Here is a 22,792-nt window from a genome sequence, read left to right on the forward strand (position 1 = left end):
TTATGTAACAACTATTACAGTTTGCTCCAGTTGCTAACAAGCGTTTGTCCAACCAATTGCCACATTTTCAAAACTTTTAACACAATTAGCACAGCATCGGCCTTTTGTGGCCATACCATTCACACATTTCATGTCCTTTTCACACAATATGCTATCAGTGAGCACATTTCCACAGTGCTTACATTTTCTTAACAGACAAGCTATACCTCCCAACAAATTCATGGATTGTTTTTGTATTATTTACGAATGTTAATACAGAACATCCCACATTAGCAAAAACAATATTCCAAACCATAGATACGGTATAAAAACCTCTGCTTCTGCAATGATTGAAAAACAATATATCTCTGCTGATAATAAAAAAACAATTAAATAATTGACACACAGCTGATTTATGTTGGGTGAATTGAGCCGACCACAGCTGATTCTTAGACTTAGACTCAGTGGTAGGGCTTTGGGAGGACTTTAAGGAGTGATGTTTTTGGAAACAGAAAAAAGACAAACACAAATACTATAATGTTTGGACGAGGAGTAGGAGCAAGGGGCCCAGGGAGAAGAGCAGGCCCAGTGAGAGATGCAGTGAGTGGAGCAGGAGCAGTGAGAGGAGCAGGTGCAGTCAGAGGAGCAGTGAGAGTAACAGGAGCAGTGAGAGGAGCAGGTGCAGTGAGAGGTGCAGTGAGAGGAGCAGATGCCGTGAGAAGAGCAGGAGCAGTGAGAGGAGCAGTGAGAGGTGCAGGTGCAGTAAAAGGAGCCGTGAGAGCAGCAGGTGCAGTGAGGGGAGCAGTGAGAGCAGCAGGTGCAGTGAGAGGTGCAGGTGCAGTAAAAGGAGCAGTGAGAGCAGCAGGTGCAGTGAGAGGAGCAGGAGCAGTGAGAGGAGCAGATGCCGTGAGAAGAGCAGGAGCAGTGAGAGGAGCAGTGAGAGGTGCAGGTGCAGTAAAAGGAGCCGTGAGAGCAGCAGGTGCAGTGAGGGGAGCAGTGAGAGCAGCAGGTGCAGTGAGAGGTGCAGGTGCAGTAAAAGGAGCAGTGAGAGCAGCAGGTGCAGTGAGAGGAGCAGGAGCAGTGAGAGGTGCAGTAAGAGGAGCAGGAGCAGTGAGAGGTGCCGTGAGAGGTGCAGGTGCAGTGAGAGGAGCAGGAGCAGTGAGAGGTGCAGTAAGAGGAGCAGGAGCAGTGAGAGCAGCAGGTGCAGTGAGAGGAGCAGGAGCAGTGAGAGGAGCCGTCAGAGCAGCAGGAGCAGCGAGACGTGCAGTGAGAGGAGCAGTGAGAGCAGCAGGAGCAGTGAGAGGAGCAGGAGCAGTGAAAGGAGCCGTGAGAGCAGCAGGAGCAATGAGAGGAGTAGTGAGAGGAGCAGTTGCAGTGAAAGGACCAGTGAGAGGAGCAGGAGAAGTAAGAGGAGCAGTGAGAGCAGCAGGAGCACTAAGAGAAGCAGTGAGATGAGCAGGAGCAGTGAGGGGTGCAGGAGCAGTGAGAGGAGCAGGTTCAGTAAGAGGAACAGGTGCAGTGAGAAGTGCAGTGAGAGGACCAGGAGCAGTGAAAGGAGCAGGTGCAGTGAAAAGAGCAGGTCCAGTGAGAGGAGCAGGTAAAGTGAGAGGTGCAGTGAGAGGAGCAGGTGCAGTGAAATGAGCAGGTGCAGTGAGGGGAGCAGGTGCAGTGAGAGGAGTAGTGAGAGGAGCAGTGAGAGTAGCAGGTGCAGTGAGAGAAGCAGTGAGAGGAGCAGGTGCAGTGAAAGGACCAGTGAGAGGAGCAGGTGCAGTGAGAGGAGAAGGTGCAGTGAAAGTAGCAGGTTCAGTGAGAGGAGCAGGAGCAGTGAGAGGAGCTGGTGCAGTGAGAGGAGCAGGAGCAGTGAGAGGTGCAGTAAGAGGAGCAGGAGCAGTGAGAGGTGCCGTGAGAGGTGCAGGTGCAGTGAGAGGAGCAGGAGCAGTGAGAGGTGCAGTAAGAGGAGCAGGAGCAGTGAGAGCAGCAGGTGCAGTGAGAGGAGCAGGAGCAGTGAGAGGAGCCGTGAGAGCAGCAGGAGCAGCGAGACGTGCAGTGAGAGGAGCGGTGAGAGCAGCAGGAGCAGTGAGAGGAGCAGGAGCAGTGAAAGGAGCCGTGAGAGCAGCAGGAGCAATGAGAGGAGTAGTGAGAGGAGCAGTGAGAGGAGCAGGTGCAGTAAAAGGAGCAGTGAGAGCAGCAGGTGCAGTGAGGGGAGCAGTGAGAGCAGCAGGTGCAGTGAGAGGTGCAGGTGCAGTAAAAGGAGCAGTGAGAGCAGCAGGTGCAGTGAGAGGAGCAGGAGCAGTGAGAGGTGCAGTAAGAGGAGCAGGAGCAGTGAGAGCAGCAGGTGCAGTGAGAGGAGCAGGAGCAGTGAGAGGAGCCGTGAGAGCAGCAGGAGCAGTGAGAGGAGCAGTGAGAGCAGCAGGAGCAGTGAGAGGAGCAGGAGCAGTGAAGGAGCCGTGAGAGCAGCAGGAGCAATGAGAGGAGTAGTGAGAGGAGCAGTGAGAGGAGCAGGTGCAGTGAAAGGACCAGTGAGAGGAGCAGGAGAAGTAAGAGGAGCAGGAGCAGTAAGAGGAGCAGTGAGAGCAGCAGGAGCACTAAGAGAAGCAGTGAGATGAGCAGGAGCAGTGAGGGGTGCAGGAGCAGTGAGAGGAGCAGGTTAAGTAAGAGGAACAGGTGCAGTGAGAAGTGCAGTGAGAGGAGCAGGAGCAGTGAAAGGAGCAGGTGCAGTGAAAAGAGCAGGTCCAGTGAGAGGAGCAGGTAAAGTGAGAGGTGCAGTGAGAGGAGCAGGTGCAGTGAAATAAGCAGGTGCAGTGAGAGGAGCAGGAGCAGTGAGAGGAGCTGGTGCAGTGAGAGGAGCAGGAGCAGTGAGAGGTGCAGTAAGAGGAGCAGGAGCAGTGAGAGTAGCAGGTGCAGTGAGAGAAGCAGTGAGAGGAGCAGGTGCAGTGAAAGGACCAGTGAGAGGAGCAGGTGCAGTGAGAGGAGAAGGTGCAGTGAAAGTAGCAGGTTCAGTGAGAGGAGCAGTGAGAGGAGCAGGAGCAGTGAGAGGAGCTGGTGCAGTGAGAGGAGCAGGAGCAGTGAGAGGTGCAGTAAGAGGAGCAGGAGCAGTGAGAGCAGCAGGTGCAGTGAGAGGAGCAGGAGCAGTGAGAGGAGCCGTGAGAGCAGCAGGAGCAGTGAGAGGAGCAGTGAGAGCAGCAGGAGCAGTGAGAGGAGCAGGAGCAGTGAAGGAGCCGTGAGAGCAGCAGGAGCAATGAGAGGAGTAGTGAGAGGAGCAGTGAGAGGAGCAGGTGCAGTGAAAGGACCAGTGAGAGGAGCAGGAGAAGTAAGAGGAGCAGGAGCAGTAAGAGGAGCAGTGAGAGCAGCAGGAGCACTAAGAGAAGCAGTGAGATGAGCAGGAGCAGTGAGGGGTGCAGGAGCAGTGAGAGGAGCAGGTTAAGTAAGAGGAACAGGTGCAGTGAGAAGTGCAGTGAGAGGAGCAGGAGCAGTGAAAGGAGCAGGTGCAGTGAAAAGAGCAGGTCCAGTGAGAGGAGCAGGTAAAGTGAGAGGTGCAGTGAGAGGAGCAGGTGCAGTGAAATAAGCAGGTGCAGTGAGAGGAGCAGGAGCAGTGAGAGGAGCTGGTGCAGTGAGAGGAGCAGGAGCAGTGAGAGGTGCAGTAAGAGGAGCAGGAGCAGTGAGAGTAGCAGGTGCAGTGAGAGAAGCAGTGAGAGGAGCAGGTGCAGTGAAAGGACCAGTGAGAGGAGCAGGTGCAGTGAGAGGAGAAGGTGCAGTGAAAGTAGCAGGTTCAGTGAGAGGAGCAGTGAGAGGAGCAGGAGCAGTGAGAGGAGCTGGTGCAGTGAGAGGAGCAGGAGCAGTGAGAGGTGCAGTAAGAGGAGCAGGAGCAGTGAGAGGTGCCGTGAGAGGTGCAGGTGCAGTGAGAGGAGCAAGAGCAGTGAGAGGTGCAGTAAGAGGAGCAGGAGCAGTGAGAGCAGCAGGTGCAGTGAGAGGAGCAGGAGCAGTGAGAGGAGCCGTGAGAGCAGCAGGAGCAGCGAGACGTGCAGTGAGAGGAGCAGTGAGAGCAGCAGGAGCAGTGAGAGCAGCAGGAGCAGTGAAAGGAGCCGTGAGAGCAGCAGGAGCAATGAGAGGAGTAGTGAGAGGAGCAGTGAGAGGAGCAGGTGCAGTGAAAGGACCAGTGAGAGGAGCAGGAGAAGTAAGAGGAGCAGGAGCAGTAAGAGGAGCAGTGAGAGCAACAGGAGCACTAAGAGAAGCAGTGAGAACAGCAGGAGCAGTGAGGGGTGCAGGAGCAGTGAGAGGAGCAGGTTCAGTAAGAGGAACAGGTGCAGTGAGAAGTGCAGTGAGAGGAGCAGGAGCAGTGAAAGGAGCAGGTGCAGTGAAAAGAGCAGGTCCAGTGAGAGGAGCAGGTAAAGTGAGAGGTGCAGTGAGAGGAGCAGGTGCAGTGAGAGGAGTAGTGAGAGGAGCAGTGAGAGTAGCAGGTGCAGTGAGAGGAGCAGTGAGAGGAGCAGGTGCAGTGAAAGGACCAGTGAGAGGAGCAGGTGCAGTGAGAGGAGAAGGTGCAGTGAAAGTAGCAGGTTCAGTGAGAGGAGCAGTGAGAGGAGCAGGAGCAGTGACAGGAGCAGTGAGAGGAGCAGGAGCAGTGAGAGGAGCAGGAGCAGTGAGAGGAGCAGGTGCAGTGAGAGGAGCAGGCCCAAGAAGACGGCAAGGTAGAGGTGTAAGAATGCGTGGTGGTGGCATTCCAAGGGCTGCAAGAACAGTAGTCAGTGATGAAATGTGTGCAACTATCATTGAGCATGTAATAAACCACTTTCACTAAGAGAGGCTGGTGAAAGAGTGCAGCCCAATTTGAGTCGGTCAAATATTGTAAAACTTTTTTCTGTTCTATCATATTGTAAACAGTATTTCTACTGTACCTCCAGTAAAGAAAGTCCTAGGCTTCATTTTTCTTTCAACTTCATGTTTTTGTTTTCTTCAGAATACTTTTCTTATAATACGCCTCCATTTTGCTGTCAAGTTGGAATCTCTTTGCAACCGTGCTGTCATCCCTACTTTTACAATCATTTCTCTCTTATTTCTCAATCCCCTCTTTACTGATACTGATACTTTTTCTTTCTTATCTCTTCAATCGTGTTTGTGTTTCTTCAGGTGGAGTTCGACTGCATCAACCCCAAGAAACAGAAGAAGAAAAAGAATTATAAAAACTCTGGCTTCATCATTGTCAAGTCCTGTAAGGTGAGGATTGATGGATAGATGGATGGGTTTGATAAAGGATAGGATAACTTTATTATTAGGACTGCAACTAACAAACTACCAATTATTTTCATTGTTGATTCATCTGTTGATCATTCAGTGGCGGATCTAGAAAACTTTACATGGGGTGGCAAAGGGGTTGCAAGAGATCTCATGGGGAGGCTGGTAAGCAAAATACCCATATGTAAATGCTAAAAACATACCATACCATAGTACCACCATACCAGGGATAATTGCAGTCATACCCTCTTCCTCCCTGTAATCTTCATCTGCCTCCTCCTGGTGGTCACTCCCTGCCTCTTTCCCTCTTTCTGAATCTGCAGCCTCTGCAGGATCTCTTCGTCCCTCACATTCAATTCTTCTTTTTTCTTCTACTACACACTAATATACACACTCATCTCCTTCTGTGGCCTTCCCCGGATCTGACTCTCCAGTTTACTGCCTTTTCCTTCTTAATGTCCCTCCTTCTCTTCCTCCTGTGCACTTCTCTGAATTTTCTTAGCAACAGAAATGGCAATATCCCCACTTTTAGCTTTTTCCTTTTCATTTTGATGCTTCAGCTACTCTTCCAGCTCATCCGGCCTGCAAGAGTCAGGATGTGAAAAGCTCTGCTTATCCTTGTATTACATTATACTGTAGCTAATAAGTATAACAATTATAAAATCAGAAAAGATTTATCATGCACACAACAGTTATGTTTAGAAAACCCAAATCCCATGGAATTTGTTATTTTCCCAGTTTGACAATAAGGTATGTGACCTGGTTTAATGTGTGCAACCTCATTGCTGTGATATGGGAGTGGATTTTATATTATTGCTCATACATGTGTATATGAGACATGTGTGTATATATACTGTATATATATATATATATATATATATATATATATATATATATATATTAGGGGTGACGCCGAATAGTCGACTCGATTCTCTCCGAGGAGCTTGATTTCAAATCTCACAGTCGAATCGTCAGATATGCGCAAAATGTGGTTATGAAACAATGGATTATTCAATTCTGGCTCTTGGGGGCTGAATGTCTGATTTTACATGTAGATGCTTGGTTTCTCCCAATAAACCATGATAAATAGCATATTTGGGTATGAATATAAGTCTATTAATAAATACTGTTGCTAAAAATGTGAAAATAACTAATGTGCTTTTAATCTATCTCCTTAATGTGCAGGATTAACCCGCTCCCCCTCGTAGACTTAGTTGTTCTATCCAGGATCGGCACCGTCAGAGCTCATCTTGGCTGGGCTTTAAATCTATCTGGGCGTCAGAAATACAACAGTCTGCTCCTGTTTAATCATCAGCATCATTTACTCTGAATATTTGACCATTTGTTGTTTTTCATTATAGACGTTTAATCCGACACAGTCTGACACAGCACCAAGAAAGTGAAACACGCCGTGAAAGTGAAACTCAACAGTTCTAAATATACCGTTAGCCATTGTCAAAGAAAGATACAAACAGTACACATTTATGTTATAACAACACATACTTTTAATCAGATGCTCCTATCAGAAATCTGAAATCACATCTCTCAGTAACCCTCACGTGCACCTGCTGCTGTCTTCTTCATGTCTATGGCTCGCCACTGGATCAGAGGGTTTTTTCATGAGCAAAAAAACAAAACAAAACGTACTTGACAATTAGACTATAGACAAGACGAGACGAATCAGATTCCACTATGAACATCTTTAGTCGGAGACACCCTAATATATATATCTGTGTGTGTGTGTGTCTGTAGGGAATTATGAGCTAACTAATTAATTTATTAATTAGTGATTAGTTCATTCAATTTTTGATTTCTCGTGAAAGGGGGCATCACCATCAATTTAAACAGTACTGTGTTTAAACCCAACGGAGATCTAATCAACTGAAGGAGTCAGAAAGAAACTCTAATCTCATTGAATAATTAATACAATAATTAACGTTATTTTTTGAATCTCATAAACTGAAGCACCTAATTCTGATGAAACAGTGACAACAACCTTTGCAAAGAAAGAAATATTAATCAGAGACAATGACTTGGGTTTTGTAATTTCACTGATCAACTAATAAATATTTGATTTTAACATACACATAACAATAAGCAACATGAATAGATCATCAGACAATGGCAAAAGCTATGATACTGGGAAGTTATAATTTATTCACCACACTGTAACTTATAAAGAGAAGGGAAGTTATTATAAAAAGTGCCAACGTCTACCAGATGTAATCAAACAGATACCAAACCAAAGCCACTTCTCCAGCTGTTGAAGAAGGGAAACCAGTGAAAGGAGAAGAATAGTGTTGTCGCCCCTCACAGACCCACACAGGCTTCCAGAACACAGTGGTCTTTCCCAGGGTGCAGGACGGCCCAAACATTGGAACAGCGTCCAGAGTCCAAAACAGCACAAACGTCTCCACTAACACCAGAAACAGGGACACATTTGTTTCTAGGATGGAGGAGGATTTGGGGAGTCTCCAGATTTGGAGAGAAACTCTCCGGTGTTTGTATTCTCCACAGCATCTCCCCGTCTTTTCTGCTTTGTTGTTGGTGTATTTCTGTGGCAGTTAGAGCTCCACATCCAGGCCTGGCATGTGTACTACAGCGCTTTTAGCTGGTTTCACTGGTTTCCTGTGGACGCAGATATATCTTGAGTCGAGTCAGAGTGGACGGAAACTTTTTAAGAATGACGGAGAAAAAAAAGGTAGTTTTCAATCGTGTGGACGTATCCAGAGAGAGACACACAAACAACAGAATGCACACAGCAGAGACACACCTAACTATACCATTTTAAGCAACTTCAAAAAATGTTGTTTGTTCAAGGCAAATTTTCATTTAGATCAAGTTATAGCCACTAAACATCCGAGCCAGGCAAGCAAAAATAACTCACTAGATCGTCAAAACAAATCTGTGCACGTTTTGTCAGCTCATAATGAGCCATCTTACCATCGACTCCATGGAATATTTAATTAAACCATTGTGGGTTTTGATCAGCTGACACACTTCTAACTCGGTGTCAATAACTCGCTGAATATCTAATTAGTGCTGTGGCTTTGAGCCCAACAGAGGACACATTAAGCTGGATCACTGAGTCTGTGGATGCCTATTGGAATGACATTAAAGCTGTATACATATGATGAAAAGCTTTCATAATTGATTCTTTTCCTTCTGCACACACACATACAGACATTTACACATACACATCCAGCACATGCACACAATGGCTAATACAGTAATTATATTTGTTGACTGCCAGCAGAGATTAGACTAATGACATTAAAATCCATGCTAAATATTCATTGTGAGTGGAGTGAAATTCTTGTTCAAACAAGATAGTAATTGGTGCTCCACTGGTGGCATGTTAAATCTAAAAAAAAATCTGGGCTGTTATGTCATTTTAACACAATTATGCTAATGAAAAGAGTTAAGAGTTGTTTTTTGATAATGTGCTGTGTTTAGTTGGGTTGTTTACTACATAGTCTAATGGTGTTGCAATAAGACAATGTTCTTATTTGGGCAGAGTTAACAGTGTATTATGAGGGTGAGATTAACAACAGTCTGATGATTTAAGTGATTGCAATGTTTAACATTCCCGCTCTCTTTCTCAATGAAGTAATATTCTTCTCCTCGCTTGCTGGTTATGGTTATTTTCTTAATTTACCCTTTAACTCTTGTCTCTCTAGATTACAAGAGACTACACTTTTCTGGATTACATACTGGGAGGATGCCAGCTCATGTTTACAGTGAGTATAATAATATTAGCATGCCTGTCTTTTTACCTCTGCAATGATATGGTGATGAGGTATATTTTTCTGCACGAAAACATTACGAGTTTCTATTTTAATCCTCCAGAGTTACAGTTGGATCACGGTCATTGACATACAGAAAGGAAAAAGTATGAGGGACAGAAAAAAATGAATGGAGAGGAGTAATAGGAAATTATGAAACACTGGAAAGTGGGTACTTTTGTTCGATTTGTGAAAACAGGAAGACTACATGGAAACAGGTGAATACAGGGAGTGAAATGGCTGAAAGTTGGTGTGATATTAAGATAAAGGGATAGAAAGAGAACGAGGTAGAAACAGATATTTTGGTCTCTAAACTATTGTGTATCCTTGTTGATGTCACACCTTTGAGTGAGTAAGAAAGAGTCCTATTTTGTAACAGCAAATCTCTCTCTCTCTCTCTCTCTCTCTCTCTCTCTCTCTCTCTCTCTCTCTCACACACACACACACACACAGACACTCACACACACACACACCCACCCACACACAGACACTCATACACATATTGAGTGTGTTTGTCCGACAATACAGCTACCTTTCTGATAGATCTCAGGACCATTCCGGCTTGCTAGCTGTTACTGTAACACACACAAATGTACACAAACTATGGAACCCCATGCACACACTCTGTGCCAGCTTTACATATGCACATACACACTGTCCATTATTTTTCTTCTCTATCTTTATCTAACAATTTCTCAGCTTTGTGAGCTAGAACCAGGCTCCAGATGCTGCAGGGTCCAGATAATGTATTTTGTTACATGTTTTGGTATTTCCTTAAAAGTGTGTTCTGGGACTAGAGACCCTGCAGCTCCTTGTACTTTACAGTTTTTCTCGATTGCTAAGACACATTTCTTGAAAGCTTCTCTCCCTTTCTCTAAACTGTAAACACAAACCCCAATTTTCAAGCTACGTTCACAAAACCTCAGACTCTTCTTGCAAAACCAAACTTTCACCTCAAAACAGTTCAATGAGCAGCCACTAAACACTACATAGAAAAATAGAAAACACAATGCTCAGGACATGAAGCTGAATGCATGTTGCAAAACAAAAAAACTTGCACTTAGCACTTTACACAAAGACAAAAAACAGAAATCTTGTGCATTAACATGTAGCACTTGTACAGTACAAAAAACAAAGATCTTTCGCATTTACAGTACACATATTATTTGTTCAAAACAAACAGAAACAGTATGCATTTGCCACTTGTGTACAGTTCGGCATTGTCCTCACCGACCATATCAACATACCTGTCCTCACACCCTTATGTGACAGTCTTTTAATTCTACAAAAAGAGAACATGCAGTTACAAAAAATATACATGGAATACTAGGCCTACAGACAGTTAGACTAACCCTCCATTACAATGCTACAGTACATCGGCACAGTGATGTACTGAAACATATATTTACTAACAGTATACTGTGGTACAGTATATACTGTAATATGCCATACAGTAATTTGCTCTCAACATTTACATACTGTACTATAATGTCAAAAAAGACCTGTTCTCTTCTCTAAATCTTCGGATTATGGTGGACACAGGGAATCTAGCGATGTTTGGTTGTACACTTTGTCCGGCCTCCCTCATGCTCATACCATAGACAAGAACATGGTCAATCACAGTAGCTCTGATTTCGTCAGATATTACTGTTCTTTGTCTTCGCTGACCACCTTGACCACCTTGACCTCCTCGACCTCCTTTCACACAAACTCTTCCTCTTAGATTTCTATCCATTGTAGTGCCTCTCAAATCAGTGCTCTCTGAACTGACTTTATATATTCCCTCACATCATTAGCCACAAGTGTTATCAATTTTGAGTTGTTGTGTTCAAGTAGTGACAACAGTGCTTAAATTGTGTTTGACTTTTGCCACCTGTGCTTACCATTATGCAGCACATGTGCATCACAATGAAAATGTGTTGGTAAGTTGTGTCTAAACAGGTGAAAAGTGCTCATGGTTTTGCCAAAAGAGTGATTGATTCAATCAGTGTGTTCAGGCAACAGAGAAATTGGTTCAGACAACAGGGTTTAGTGTTTTAGCAATTGAGAAAAACTGTAATATTTGTTAAAATCTTGCTTTTGTTTACTACCTTTCCTGATGGGTAAACTTGAAATTAAATGTTTTTGCATGTAAATAATAAGTTATCAGTCCTGAGAATAGTTTAAGTCTTGCATATACTCCTGTTTGGTGTTACGTTGGGTGTTCGGCTAAATGTGCTATCATGTGACCGTAGAGGTGAAGCAACGCCTCTAACGATGGATGCATCATTTAAAAGATCTGTACTGTATAGATTGTTTTGCATGTTTTAGCCCATGCTAAAGCAGGAAGCTTTATTTTGTACGTCACTAATCCATGAAGCAATTGCTGTCTAACATGTGAAACACTATTCGACATGGGAACAATTTCAACACCAGCCTAGAGTGAGTAGAGAGAGAAAACACACTGCCATGATACAGATGTTTCCCCTTTCATTTGACGTGAGCTCTGCGTGAATGCCGTAGTGTCATTAAAGTGAAATTACGGTGTAAAATCATCCCAGGGTCTTTTTCTGCAAATTCAGTCATCAAATAAGCCATCGAGATAATTTTTTTTGTGTTTTAACTATTTTCCGGAAAGACACTAACACAGATTAGCTCAGGGCACTGAGATGAACGCATTCAAACGTTTTTTTTAACCACTAACACTGCTCAAAATAACACCTCTGCAGTAGCATGAGAAGAGTCCCTACACATTAACCGAAACACCAATAAATGTAGTAAGTGAACCCAGAGTTTATTAAAAGTGTGTTTTGAAGACTTACCAACTGGACTCGGTACCAGCTCCTAAAGTAAAGTCCATTCAAGTGGATTACCAAAGTTAATCCAAAAGGAAGGAGCCCATTGATTTATTCCAGCAAAACACGTAAACGCGATTTGTGGCAGTTTGGTGAAAGATCTTTACCTCCAGTCTATCCGTAGTCAGTTGCTGCACTCGTGGAATGGCATTCTTCTTTAATCAGGCCTTCTTTGGGTTCTTTTGGTCAGAAGCTTTTCTAGGAATTATGAAGTCGTCCTTTTCCAAATGTTTGCTGCAGACACAGTAATCCCTCTGCATAAGCGTCTCGGTCAGCTTATAAATTTCCAGATTCAAACAATAAGCCACTGGTTTATCAGAGGATGGTCATCGTACCGCAATGGCAGCCTATGAAAAGTTTCTGGTTGTAAGCTTTAATTTTTGTTTCACACCCGGGAAAAATACAAACACGAAACATTCTCTCTTCACTTCAAGTTGCAGGCTAGTCTTCTTTACCTGTTTCTGTACTCACATCTGCTGTGCGTCTTCTAGCAACACACGCCCCCTGACCCCTGAGATCTTGCGGAATGATTCTGTCCTTCAGGGCAAGATGCTGTCTGGGATTTTTCCAAACCTTTTACCATCTATTATTAACTTCTATTTCACCAAACTGCCACAAACCACAATGTTTACGTGTTTTGCTGGAATAAATCATCAATTTTGGATTGCATTTGGTAATTGACTTGAATGGATTTTATTACGAGGAGGAGCTGGTACAGGGGCCAGTAGGTAAGTCTTTCAAAACACTCTTTTTATAAACTCTGGGTTCACAAACCACGTTGTTGGTGCTTCAGTTAATGTATAATGACTCTTCTCATGCTACTGCAGAGGTTTGGTGTTATTTGGAGCAGTATTAGTGGTTAAAAGAGACGTTTTAATGCGTCCAACTTTCCGCCCCAAGCTAATCTGTGTTAGCTGCATTTGGATGTTAGTGACGCCTGTCCCTAACCTGTTCATACACCAAAAAAATTGTCTTGATGGCTTATTTGATGAGTGTATTTGCCTAAATAGAGCCTGGGATGATTTTACACAGGGGATTTCACTTTATGGGGGGTCAGAAATTTTTTCCCGGAATACTTTCAGTGGCTGCAGTAGCTGCAGTGCACACCTAGTGGCACTTGTGAGCAGTCCGGATGAGTGCAGACGGGCAATGGGAGAAACGAGATGAAATCATTCCGGGAATAAATCAATTCAATTCAATTCGATTCAATTCAATTCAATTTTATTTATAGTGTCGAATCATAACAAAAGTTATCTCAGGACACTTTACAGAGTAGGTAAAGACCACACTCAATGACTTATTTATGATTTACATAGACCCAACAATTCCTCTGTAGAGTACGGTGGCAACGAAAACCTTCCCTATAACAGGCAGGAACGTCAGACAGACCCAGCTCTGTAGAGGACGGCCATCTGTCTTGACCGGTTGGAGAGGAAGAAAAGGAGAGAGAAAGAGAGAAAAGACACACAGATGGACAGAGAGAGACAGACAGACACACTTCCAGAGATGCAAGCAAAGCCTAACAGTAACTATAATAATATTTATAGTAATGTGAATATAACGTATATGTTAAGACAGTTAATACAACAGAATAGTAGAAACAAGCACAGCTGAGGTGACAGAATATGAAAATGATAATAATTATGGTGGCAAACATGATCAATGATGAGTAGTGGCAATAGCAGCTACGATACAGCTACAAATTTTATAGTTTATTAAACTAGTGATAGTATATATGAGTAACAGTGATAATAGCAGCAGGAAGCGTCATGTAGGACCACGACAGCAGGCACCACCACGATCAGCAGAGACCTGCTAGACGACAAAGCACAAACAGCTCCGGGGAAGAAGCTGAATTAGTAACATGCATTGCTGAGACATGAATGGTACAGACAGAAATCACAACACTTCATGACATTATCTGCTGGACTTTACAGTATACATACGGTTTCTTAGTCTTAGTTTCATAGTGGACATTGTGTAATGACCATAGATGATATAAAATAAGTGGACAGACGTGCTTGCAGGTCTGAGTGTGCGCCTAAACCTTACAGTTTATGGTCTAAATCCCTAGTTTCTAGTCTTCTTCAATACAGTATGCCGTTCATATAGTAAATTATGATCCCATTTAGAGTAAATTAGATCAACTGCTTTAGGGCGGGGCTAGGATGTGTGTAAACATAGTTGTATGTGTATCTAAAGCATGGTGTACATTAAAATAGTCGTGACTTGTTTTTGGGTGTTGTCTGCGTGAAAGTCTCAAGACTTGCACAGCGTTACTGTGCCACATGCATAGCTGCATATCTCACTCTCACAAATACAAGTGGTAGTAGTAATAATACAAACAGGTATAAGAACAATAGTCTTTATTTATATTGCCATTTTAAAAGCTAAGCAACAATTTGCTTTATTAGAGAAAAATAAAAATGCAAATGTGAACTTCATTTAATGTAGAAAAAGTAGACGCGCTCATAACAAGTAACTTGCCCGATAATGTACCCCTGAGTTTCTTAATCCTTTTGTTCAGACTGATGGGCCATTTACTATGCCCACGTTTGTATTAACAACCCCCACACACCGTGCAGTCATTTGATTCACTAACACACCTACAGTATCACTGTAACAGTTCACCAACAACAGCTGAGTTCCTCCAGTTCTGTGGCTTCACGTCGTCAGGGCAGATAGAAAGGTTCAATCACGGACCTACAGAATTAAATGGGAAAAGAAAGAAAAAGGAAAGACAAAAGAAAACATTTGTTATTTCACAATTTTCACTTTTAAACAGAGATTACACATTGTGCTTTCTGCACAGTCACGGTTTTTTAAGCTTAAAAAAGGACATGCAGATGTTATATTCTGAGCTGATCAGTGACTTCATCTGTGTAATATGAGCATGACTGAACAATGACTCACAGCACATGAAAAACGGCAACTTTAAAAACAATATCCAGTTTTAATCAGGCTTTTCGATACCAACGGCCAACTGAAGAACGCAGCACAAACCAACAGTTTACTGAATATAGCCTACCAATGGATGATCGCACATATCACATATATATATATCCATAAATTAGAAATTAATTTAATTGGGGTTATCTGTTATTAGGAAAATTAAATGTTTACTGTTATATATAATAATCAGCAAATACATGCAGATATACGGTCGTATATGGAAATATAATATATCTTATGAAGAAAAACAGCTGAGCAAATGCATATAAATGTACTGTGTGACACATTAATGCCAGCTCAGTGTCCATTTTGGTTTAAAAATGGATTGATTCAAAAACACATGTTAACACATGTAAATAATGCTGAAACTGACAGACAACAGGACGGTCATGTCTCGTCTTACTGTTGATTGGGCTTCACAGAATCAGTCCGCCAGTCCACATCAAGTCCTGTGATTTTTATTCATCAGAAATATGGCAAGACATGACTAGCTCATATTTTCGGTTATTGTTTTCAATTAATTGTACCTGTCACTGTCATGTTACTTATTCAGCTGCTTAATTCCTGCGGCACCAACATGCAGAAATACGGCAATGCCACTCTATCATTATAATCGACTTTGTGGTCGGGTGGTGTATTTTCCTTAAATCCAGTCAACAGATTTCCAGCATATTGCTGCCCCCAGTGTCTACAGTTATCAAGTGCAGTCCCGCGCTTACCGCCGCAATGCACTGCCGTGGAGTGACAGGGGGGGCGGTCAAATGAAAGGGGAAACATCTGTAGCTTTCAGCCACTGACGGTTACAAGCTAACAAGCTAACCAATAACAGAAACAGACCGCCATACGAGTCTGCGATCTGCCCATGCACTGCCCCGTCGCCTCCAGTCCCAAGCCGGCTCAAACATGTCGCCTATGTCTGATTCCCTCGATGTGTTTAGTCATCTTGATGGGTGAATTGTATGCTTCTCTTTCTCCTCGGGCCTGCTGGTCGACTTTGGGGAGAAGTTAGTGTGAGCAGTGGTGGGTGGGATGAGGCCAGATGCTCAATGAAAGAGAAAGAGTAGTTTATTACTTTCTACATTGGAAACCCATGTTAATCAAAATATTAATGATAGCATAGTAGTTTTAAATGCTATAAAATGTGTCTGGAGTGGGACTTTAAAATCAAAATATCACAATTTGTAGAACTTGCAAATAATTGCTAGAAGCCATTAATTTCCACATCAGGACCTTATTTGGAATGAGCATAATTTCAGTGCAATGGCAACATTTGCCTGTTCTAGAGGTAGTGAGATGAGCAAATGGGAACTCGTAAATCCTCACTGCTCTTTCCTAATCTTTTGCCTTTTGTCACAGACCTGCAGCTCTCACCCTCACACACACACACACACACACACACACACACACACACACACATACACAAACACACCTAATTCCGTCTTGACACAGATATTCTCTCTTATATTCTCTCTTACAAAGTCATTTAAATACACATGTGAGCATAAACATATAATATCCTCGTCACACTCCTGCTTTCACACTTACACACTACGACCGATTTACTTGCAAACTCCCAAACCACCACACAAATCCAGACACAGTATCTTCTTCATACAGACATTTTATCACACGTACCTCTGCACTCTGTAGAAGACTTGTACTGTGCTCACACGTATACAATATCTTCAAACATGCACCGTCCCTGCTTACGCACACTGACTGATTTAGACATGCACAAGCACACATAATCTTGCAAGAGGCTCAGCCACCGATGGCATCTTCTTCTTGTGTACACACTGCCACTTATATGCACACATTTGACATACACACACATACAATAAGGAGTAGCGGTGTACAAAAACACACCCGTACAGGCACACACACATGCAGAAAGAGCTGTTTTGCGGTGTTCAATCAGACTTAGTATGGCTCTAATCCTAATCTCCAGGAGAGGAAAGTCTCTCCTCTGGGCTGTGGGAGCTGGTGGAGAGATGAACGTTTCTCTGTTACACACCCCAACACAAAGAGACAGCCTGCTACGGCTGATGGGCTGTTTGTAAAGGACTCATTTCAACTGAATCACGCTATTATTCATATCTTATGTTTGATTGTTTATTCAGAGTTGTGTGGAGCATAGTGCCCCTGTCCCTGAGGATTCATGGGAGAAAACTGTTCATGACTGAGAGCACAGACAAGCATCTTCACAGCTCAAGATGTTGTCAGACAAAATTAGTTAAGACCAGTGTTGGGAGTCATTCCGTTACTTTTACTTTTAGAGTTGATACAGTGAATTTTTGTTACAAATACCATTTTAAAAGAATATCTAACAATGTTATTAGAGCACTACAATCTACTGTGAGCCATCCTTTAATGCATGCTTTGACTTACTGGGATTTGTACATGCAGTGGCTGTTATTTGTTCCATAAAACGGGTCATGACGGACACAATACACAATAATACACAATAGCAAATATAAATTGATTCAATAGACCTTAACAGTGAAAGTCTGGCAGTGGACAGCAGCTAGTTGTCACTGGGAACAATTTAGAGTGAGACTAATAACTACAGAGGATGTTTGCACAAGCTCTAACTATTGAAGCTTTTTATTGGACCTGTAAAAACACAGCAATGTTGTCAAACCTCATAATACAATTAACAAATGTGTACTGTAGGTGCAACTGGCATTCCACAGATGACTGTTCATTTCTCGATTAATGTGAACTTTCAGTTTGTTCAAAATAAAGGGGAAGGCCCAAAACCTTTGTTTCTGAACACATGGTCCCCCAGTACAACATTCCAAGGGACCCACACTGTCAGCTTCCATTGGCCAAGAACCTGACCCAGACTGATAAATAGCACTGTTTCACATCAAAGTTCAAGTAACTTGGCAGATGCGGTGTCAGTTCAGAAATGTGATTCAACACCAGCTGAGGTGTTAAATGACGCTCCTCTACACCCAGAGTATTGATAGCGAAATATATTCCTACTAAAGGTATCCCTGAACACAAGCAGTAGTCAAACTTATAACATAAACTCCAAAAATCTATTAATTGATCTATCTAATCTCATTTTATTGTCTTAACTCCAGATAAATCAAATCCAGAAAGCTTCTTTGCCAGCTTGGCCTTACGGTAGAATTTAAAAGAAATATCAGTGTTCATAGTTCTGTATTTTGCATTAGTTTTTTATTTTCAATTCAGCTAAAAAAAGGTTTTGTTTGGTTTAGGTGTAAATAGGTTACTTTTACGTCGAAGGACACGTCTGTCTTTCCTTGAATGAACACTGACCTCTTCGTTCCACACGATCGCCACCTGCTGGTGGACCTGTCTGACTGCACCTTAACATTACAGAATTCAATTCTACAGATCCCTGCGGTAGGACAATATTACGTCACAAATGCACGTGACTTACAAACTCAAAGTAAGTGACTTGCGAATATGCGAACCCAGTTTAAATTGTTTAAATGGATCCGTTAATGCGTAAATATGAGTTGACATGTATTTTTTGTGGTGAAACTATTTCCATAAGTTACATAAATTCTTTATATTTTAAAATCACTATTTATTTTTGTGGATTTAAGTTTACAAAACACAAATACACTGGTACAAATTATTGCACCCAAACCCAGTTTCACGTGTAGTAATGGATCTTTAAATGCGTAAATATGACTATGTATTTTCAGAGTGAGTTATACATATTTGCAAGTAAACAAATACATATCCGTGGGTAGGCAAATATGTGTGAATCATGGTACACATTTGTTAATTGAGTTCTGTAGTTTTCTGTAGTTACCATCCAAACTCCCCTCCATCCATCTCTCTGGCTGTTTAACTGCAAATGAGTAGATAGGTCCTGGCATGAACATTGGCTGATACACGACAAGGCACAGCTGAAAAAACTCCAATGTGAATGTCAGTATGTCAGTTATTTGACAGTAATTTGGCAGTCGTAGAATCCCTCTAATTTATTTCAGTAACAGCCGTTTTCTGCCATATTGCTGCTCTGAAATATACAGTAATGAGATGCTGCTCTGTCGCCCCCTGTTCATTTTAATTACGTGCACTTGCTTGTTGAAACTTTGTTTGTCATGTTATGTTTAGTCTACTTGTATGTTAGCAATTACTAATAGCTTGGGGTGAGGAATAAGTTGGTAACAGAATGGTTTCATCTTCCACTGTCGTCATATTCACAGCCATCAAACTAATAATGTCTGTCACCGGAGAAGACTGGAGGAAAAATACTGTAATAGTTTGGAGGCCCTGTCCCAGTTTAGGCATACATACATATAGGTTCATAATAACACAAATGATTTGATTCCAGGGCCAAAATGTGGCACAAATAAAAACAACAGGAACAAATTAAATCTCCATATAACCATTTTAGAGCCACAATTTACTTGTATTTTAATGGGTTAAAGTTACATTATATTCCCGATATTTAGAATGCTTGCCACCTTTGTACGTTCATGAAAAGACAGAAACAGAATTGTATTTACAGCTATGTTTACCGTAACCTCTATGAAACCCTGAGTGGTTCAGAAAGACTTACAAAAATCTCACCTGGAGCAGGGATGCCACAGCCTGCTTTCTAAATCCAGGCCCGTGAGTGCTGTTTGAGACTGCCAGCCTGTTGGCTCGTTGATAAAAGTAACTCTGAAAATGCATTCTGGTTCTCATTCAACAATTTTCTCTGGGTAAAGGAAGCTATGGCTGCTGCAACAGCTTCAGAGAGAAGACATTGATACACAACTTAGACACATTGTGGCAGTTTGGAATATTCTAGGAGAAGGTGTCTGAGGTGCTGATGGAGGTTTTGCCCTTTAAGGGTGCACTCACACGTACATGCCCAAGCATGATTCATGGTTAAAGTCTAGTTTGTTGCGTCAGTATGAGTGCAACGGAGAGGTGGGCTTCGGCGCAACAAGATTGCACATGTACCAGCACTAGCACGAGCATAGAAGGCGGCCCTGTCGTTATTATGATTTATATAGAGCTGAGTCCTGCGACGAACATTTAAAAGATGAATGAATACAGGTTTTGATTAGTAACGTGACACTGAACATAAGCATTGTAGAAATTAGAAAACTGAAGAAACTAGCTGTAATTACATGGGAAATGAGTTGTTCGCATGTGAAATATAAGCAAACACTATCTGCCAGACTGAATGACAACGCAGATTTCGGTGCCTCATTTCGATATCACTTAAATGTGTGCGCTGCTTTCTGGTGCTCCAAAACAACAAACACGGTAACAAAAAAAAAACCCAATGATACAAACCCTACTTGGAACCAAGATTAGTATGCTACATGGATCTTTTTCCACACGTCTTCCAGGACTAACACACAAGTTCACACTTCTGCAAAACACACAACAGCACCCTAATTCTGTCACCCTGCATCTCCTTGTCCGTCACTCTTGCTGCTCTTTGTGTTCTATCCTCCCATTCATTACCTCCTTTGCCCAATTTCTCTCTTGTACTTGCATATATACCACAATTGCTCTTTCGTCACGCTTCTCCGTTTTCTTTACCCCTGGTCATTGTCCCCATTGAACCAGAACATTGTTCTCCAGACCAAGAGAGAAAGAAGGAAATGCTTTAGACTGTCTTGAAGCTAATAGGAGGGAGACAGAGTTTCTGGGTCGGCTTCCTGTCAGTGCACAACTGTTATTCACCGCCTGAGGAAAAGCTTGTCACTCTTAATCTCATATTATGTTAGGGTGTGTGTGCGTGTGTGTATGTGTGTGTGTGTGTGTGTGTGCCTTTGTACTCTGGGCACGTGTTCAAAGCATCTGTGTGTTCATATATCTGTTTACTGTATGTCACCCTGTGGTCATCTGTGTTAAAAATATGCGTGTGTGTGGTTTCAGGGACATTCTGTTGTTTTTAGACGCAGCTGCGCTACAGGATTTTTTTCATCTGTCTGTCAGATGAAAATTTATTTTTTAAGAAAGAAAAAAAACATGTTAATTCCTTGCTTGGAGACCTTGACATTTTGAAATAACAATATTTGAATGTTTGACTTATTAGAAAAATGAGTAGACAAAGGACAATTTTTTAGTCAAATTAAATGTATTTTCCGGACTATAAATTGCTCCGGAGTACAAGTCACACCTGCTTAAAAATACATAATGAAGAAGGAAAAAAACATATATAAGTTGCACTGGAGTATAAGTCACATTTTTGGGGGAAGAAACCAAGAACCGACATTTTATCAAAGGAAAAGGTCATTCATATAAATCGCCTGGGCAACTACCTGGGCGTGGAGATGTAACTACACCGGTGACAAGCCTCTCCTGGCACCACGTTGCTCCCGTTGCTCCCGCACCCGAACTTGTTCCTCTAGCTGTGGCCACCTAGCTTCTAGCCCATGATTAGCTTTTTTTGTTTTCTTCATTGCAGTTGCTGCTCAATTATTGTTTTCATCTTCAGTGGTAAAGGAGTAATAGGAGTAGTCGATACTGGCACAGCCTAGAGTGCCCTCTGACAGTGTGAAAATATCAAATATGTGAAATTATATATGTTGATATCTAAGTTGCACCTGAGTCTTAGTCGCAGGACCATAGGACCAGCTTAGGACCATAAAGGGGCGCTGTGCATATTTTTACTCAACCCTAGGTCACAAAGGTCAAGGTGACAGGTGTTCTTGCAAGGACATCAGCATATATATAGAAGCTTTGAATGCCAGACTTCAATAGTATAAAATAACTGTTTCCTGCTGTTTGAAGAGAATCTTGTCTGTATCTCCAGTGCGGAAGTAAAGCTGCCCCCTGAACAGAAGATCCTGCTGTATTCTCCTCCCTGAGTCCGTCCTCTGAAAGTCAACACTTACGACATTATTCAAAAATGAATCACAATATCAACTAAATCATACAAATTGGCTGTCAAACAAGGTTTAGCATTAAATAATGCTAAACCTTGTTTGACAGCCAATTCAGAGTCAATTAATTCCTAATAGTTTGATGATGTATTCTGTGGGCGGGACTAGATAAGCTTTTGCTTCTCCGGCTTTCCCATTCGGTCGTGGCAATTGTAAACCAAGATAATGTGTGATGATGATTTATCTAACTGGCATGCCTGAAATAAACAAACAAACAAATAAATAAATGTAAATGGGCATCACAACAGCTGTTCACAAGGTTGTGTTTTTTAATTTTGCATGTGACTGCTGCTCTTCGATGTGTTTAGTCATCTTGATCGTTGGAACAGTTACAGTATCTTGAGCTCAATACTCAACACTTGCAAAAACACTGCACGTTTATAAGATGACCTCTAATCTGTCACCTCTTTGTCTTTTCTTAGGTTGGTATTGACTTCACTGCATCAAACGGGAACCCTCGAGAGCCGTCCTCCCTCCACTACATTAACCCATTGGGCAGCAACGAGTATCTCGCTGCCATTTTAGCTGTGGGACAAATCATACAGGACTATGATACGTGAGTTAGGACTACAGTTATCTTAAGATACAGGAGTTGATCGTTCCCTAATATCCATCTTAATCCCATCATACCAAAGAACTTTTGTACAAAGCTCTAATATGGATGTCAGTAGTGCACACTAGGGCAGAAACAGTTAATCAAGTAACTTGAGTTAGTCGATTACAAAAATTAATCGAGAAAAAACATCCGGAAAAGGCAGAAAATGAGTTTGGGATCATTTCACACTTAAAAAAGAAGCCAAAAAGGTGCAACAGGTCCACTGTGAACTAGAACTGTTCTGCCACAACAGCTAATCGATGATTCTGAGCTGAAAGCAGCCCGTTGTTAACGCCACTCCACCGAGTGCCGCTGTTTCAGTTTAAGGAGAGTGGTTGCCGTAGTGACAGCAGATGTTAAAAACAGGAAGAGAATGCGTAACGTTAGCTGTCCTTGTGAATGCCTCTATGTTTAGTTTTTCATGAATGTTCAACAGAACGTCACCTCCCTGATCAGTCTTTTTAGTTTGGTTTGACTAAATGTGTCAGTGGAGTTTTGTACGTTGTTGTTGTTACAGTAAACAGGAAGAGAGAGAGTCGC

The 22,792-nt window shown here is 42.5% G+C and overlaps 1 protein-coding gene across 1 annotated transcript in view; it reads left to right on the forward strand.

Annotated features, from left to right (window-relative positions):
- The window catches only part of cpne2 (copine II), a gene marked incomplete at both ends in the record, with an annotated part of 73,779 nt that overhangs the window by 22,744 nt on the left and 28,243 nt on the right, over window positions 1-22,792 (forward strand). Inside the window, 3 exons of the mRNA XM_083916284.1 lie at window positions 5,104-5,190; window positions 8,889-8,948; window positions 22,080-22,213. Of these exons, the coding sequence (XP_083772410.1) occupies window positions 5,104-5,190; window positions 8,889-8,948; window positions 22,080-22,213 (281 nt within the window). The remainder of the gene's footprint in view (window positions 1-5,103; window positions 5,191-8,888; window positions 8,949-22,079; window positions 22,214-22,792) is intronic.

This window comes from Echiichthys vipera (assembly GCF_963691815.1).
Source record: "Echiichthys vipera genome assembly, chromosome: 7".
NCBI lineage: Eukaryota > Metazoa > Chordata > Actinopteri > Perciformes > Trachinidae > Echiichthys > Echiichthys vipera.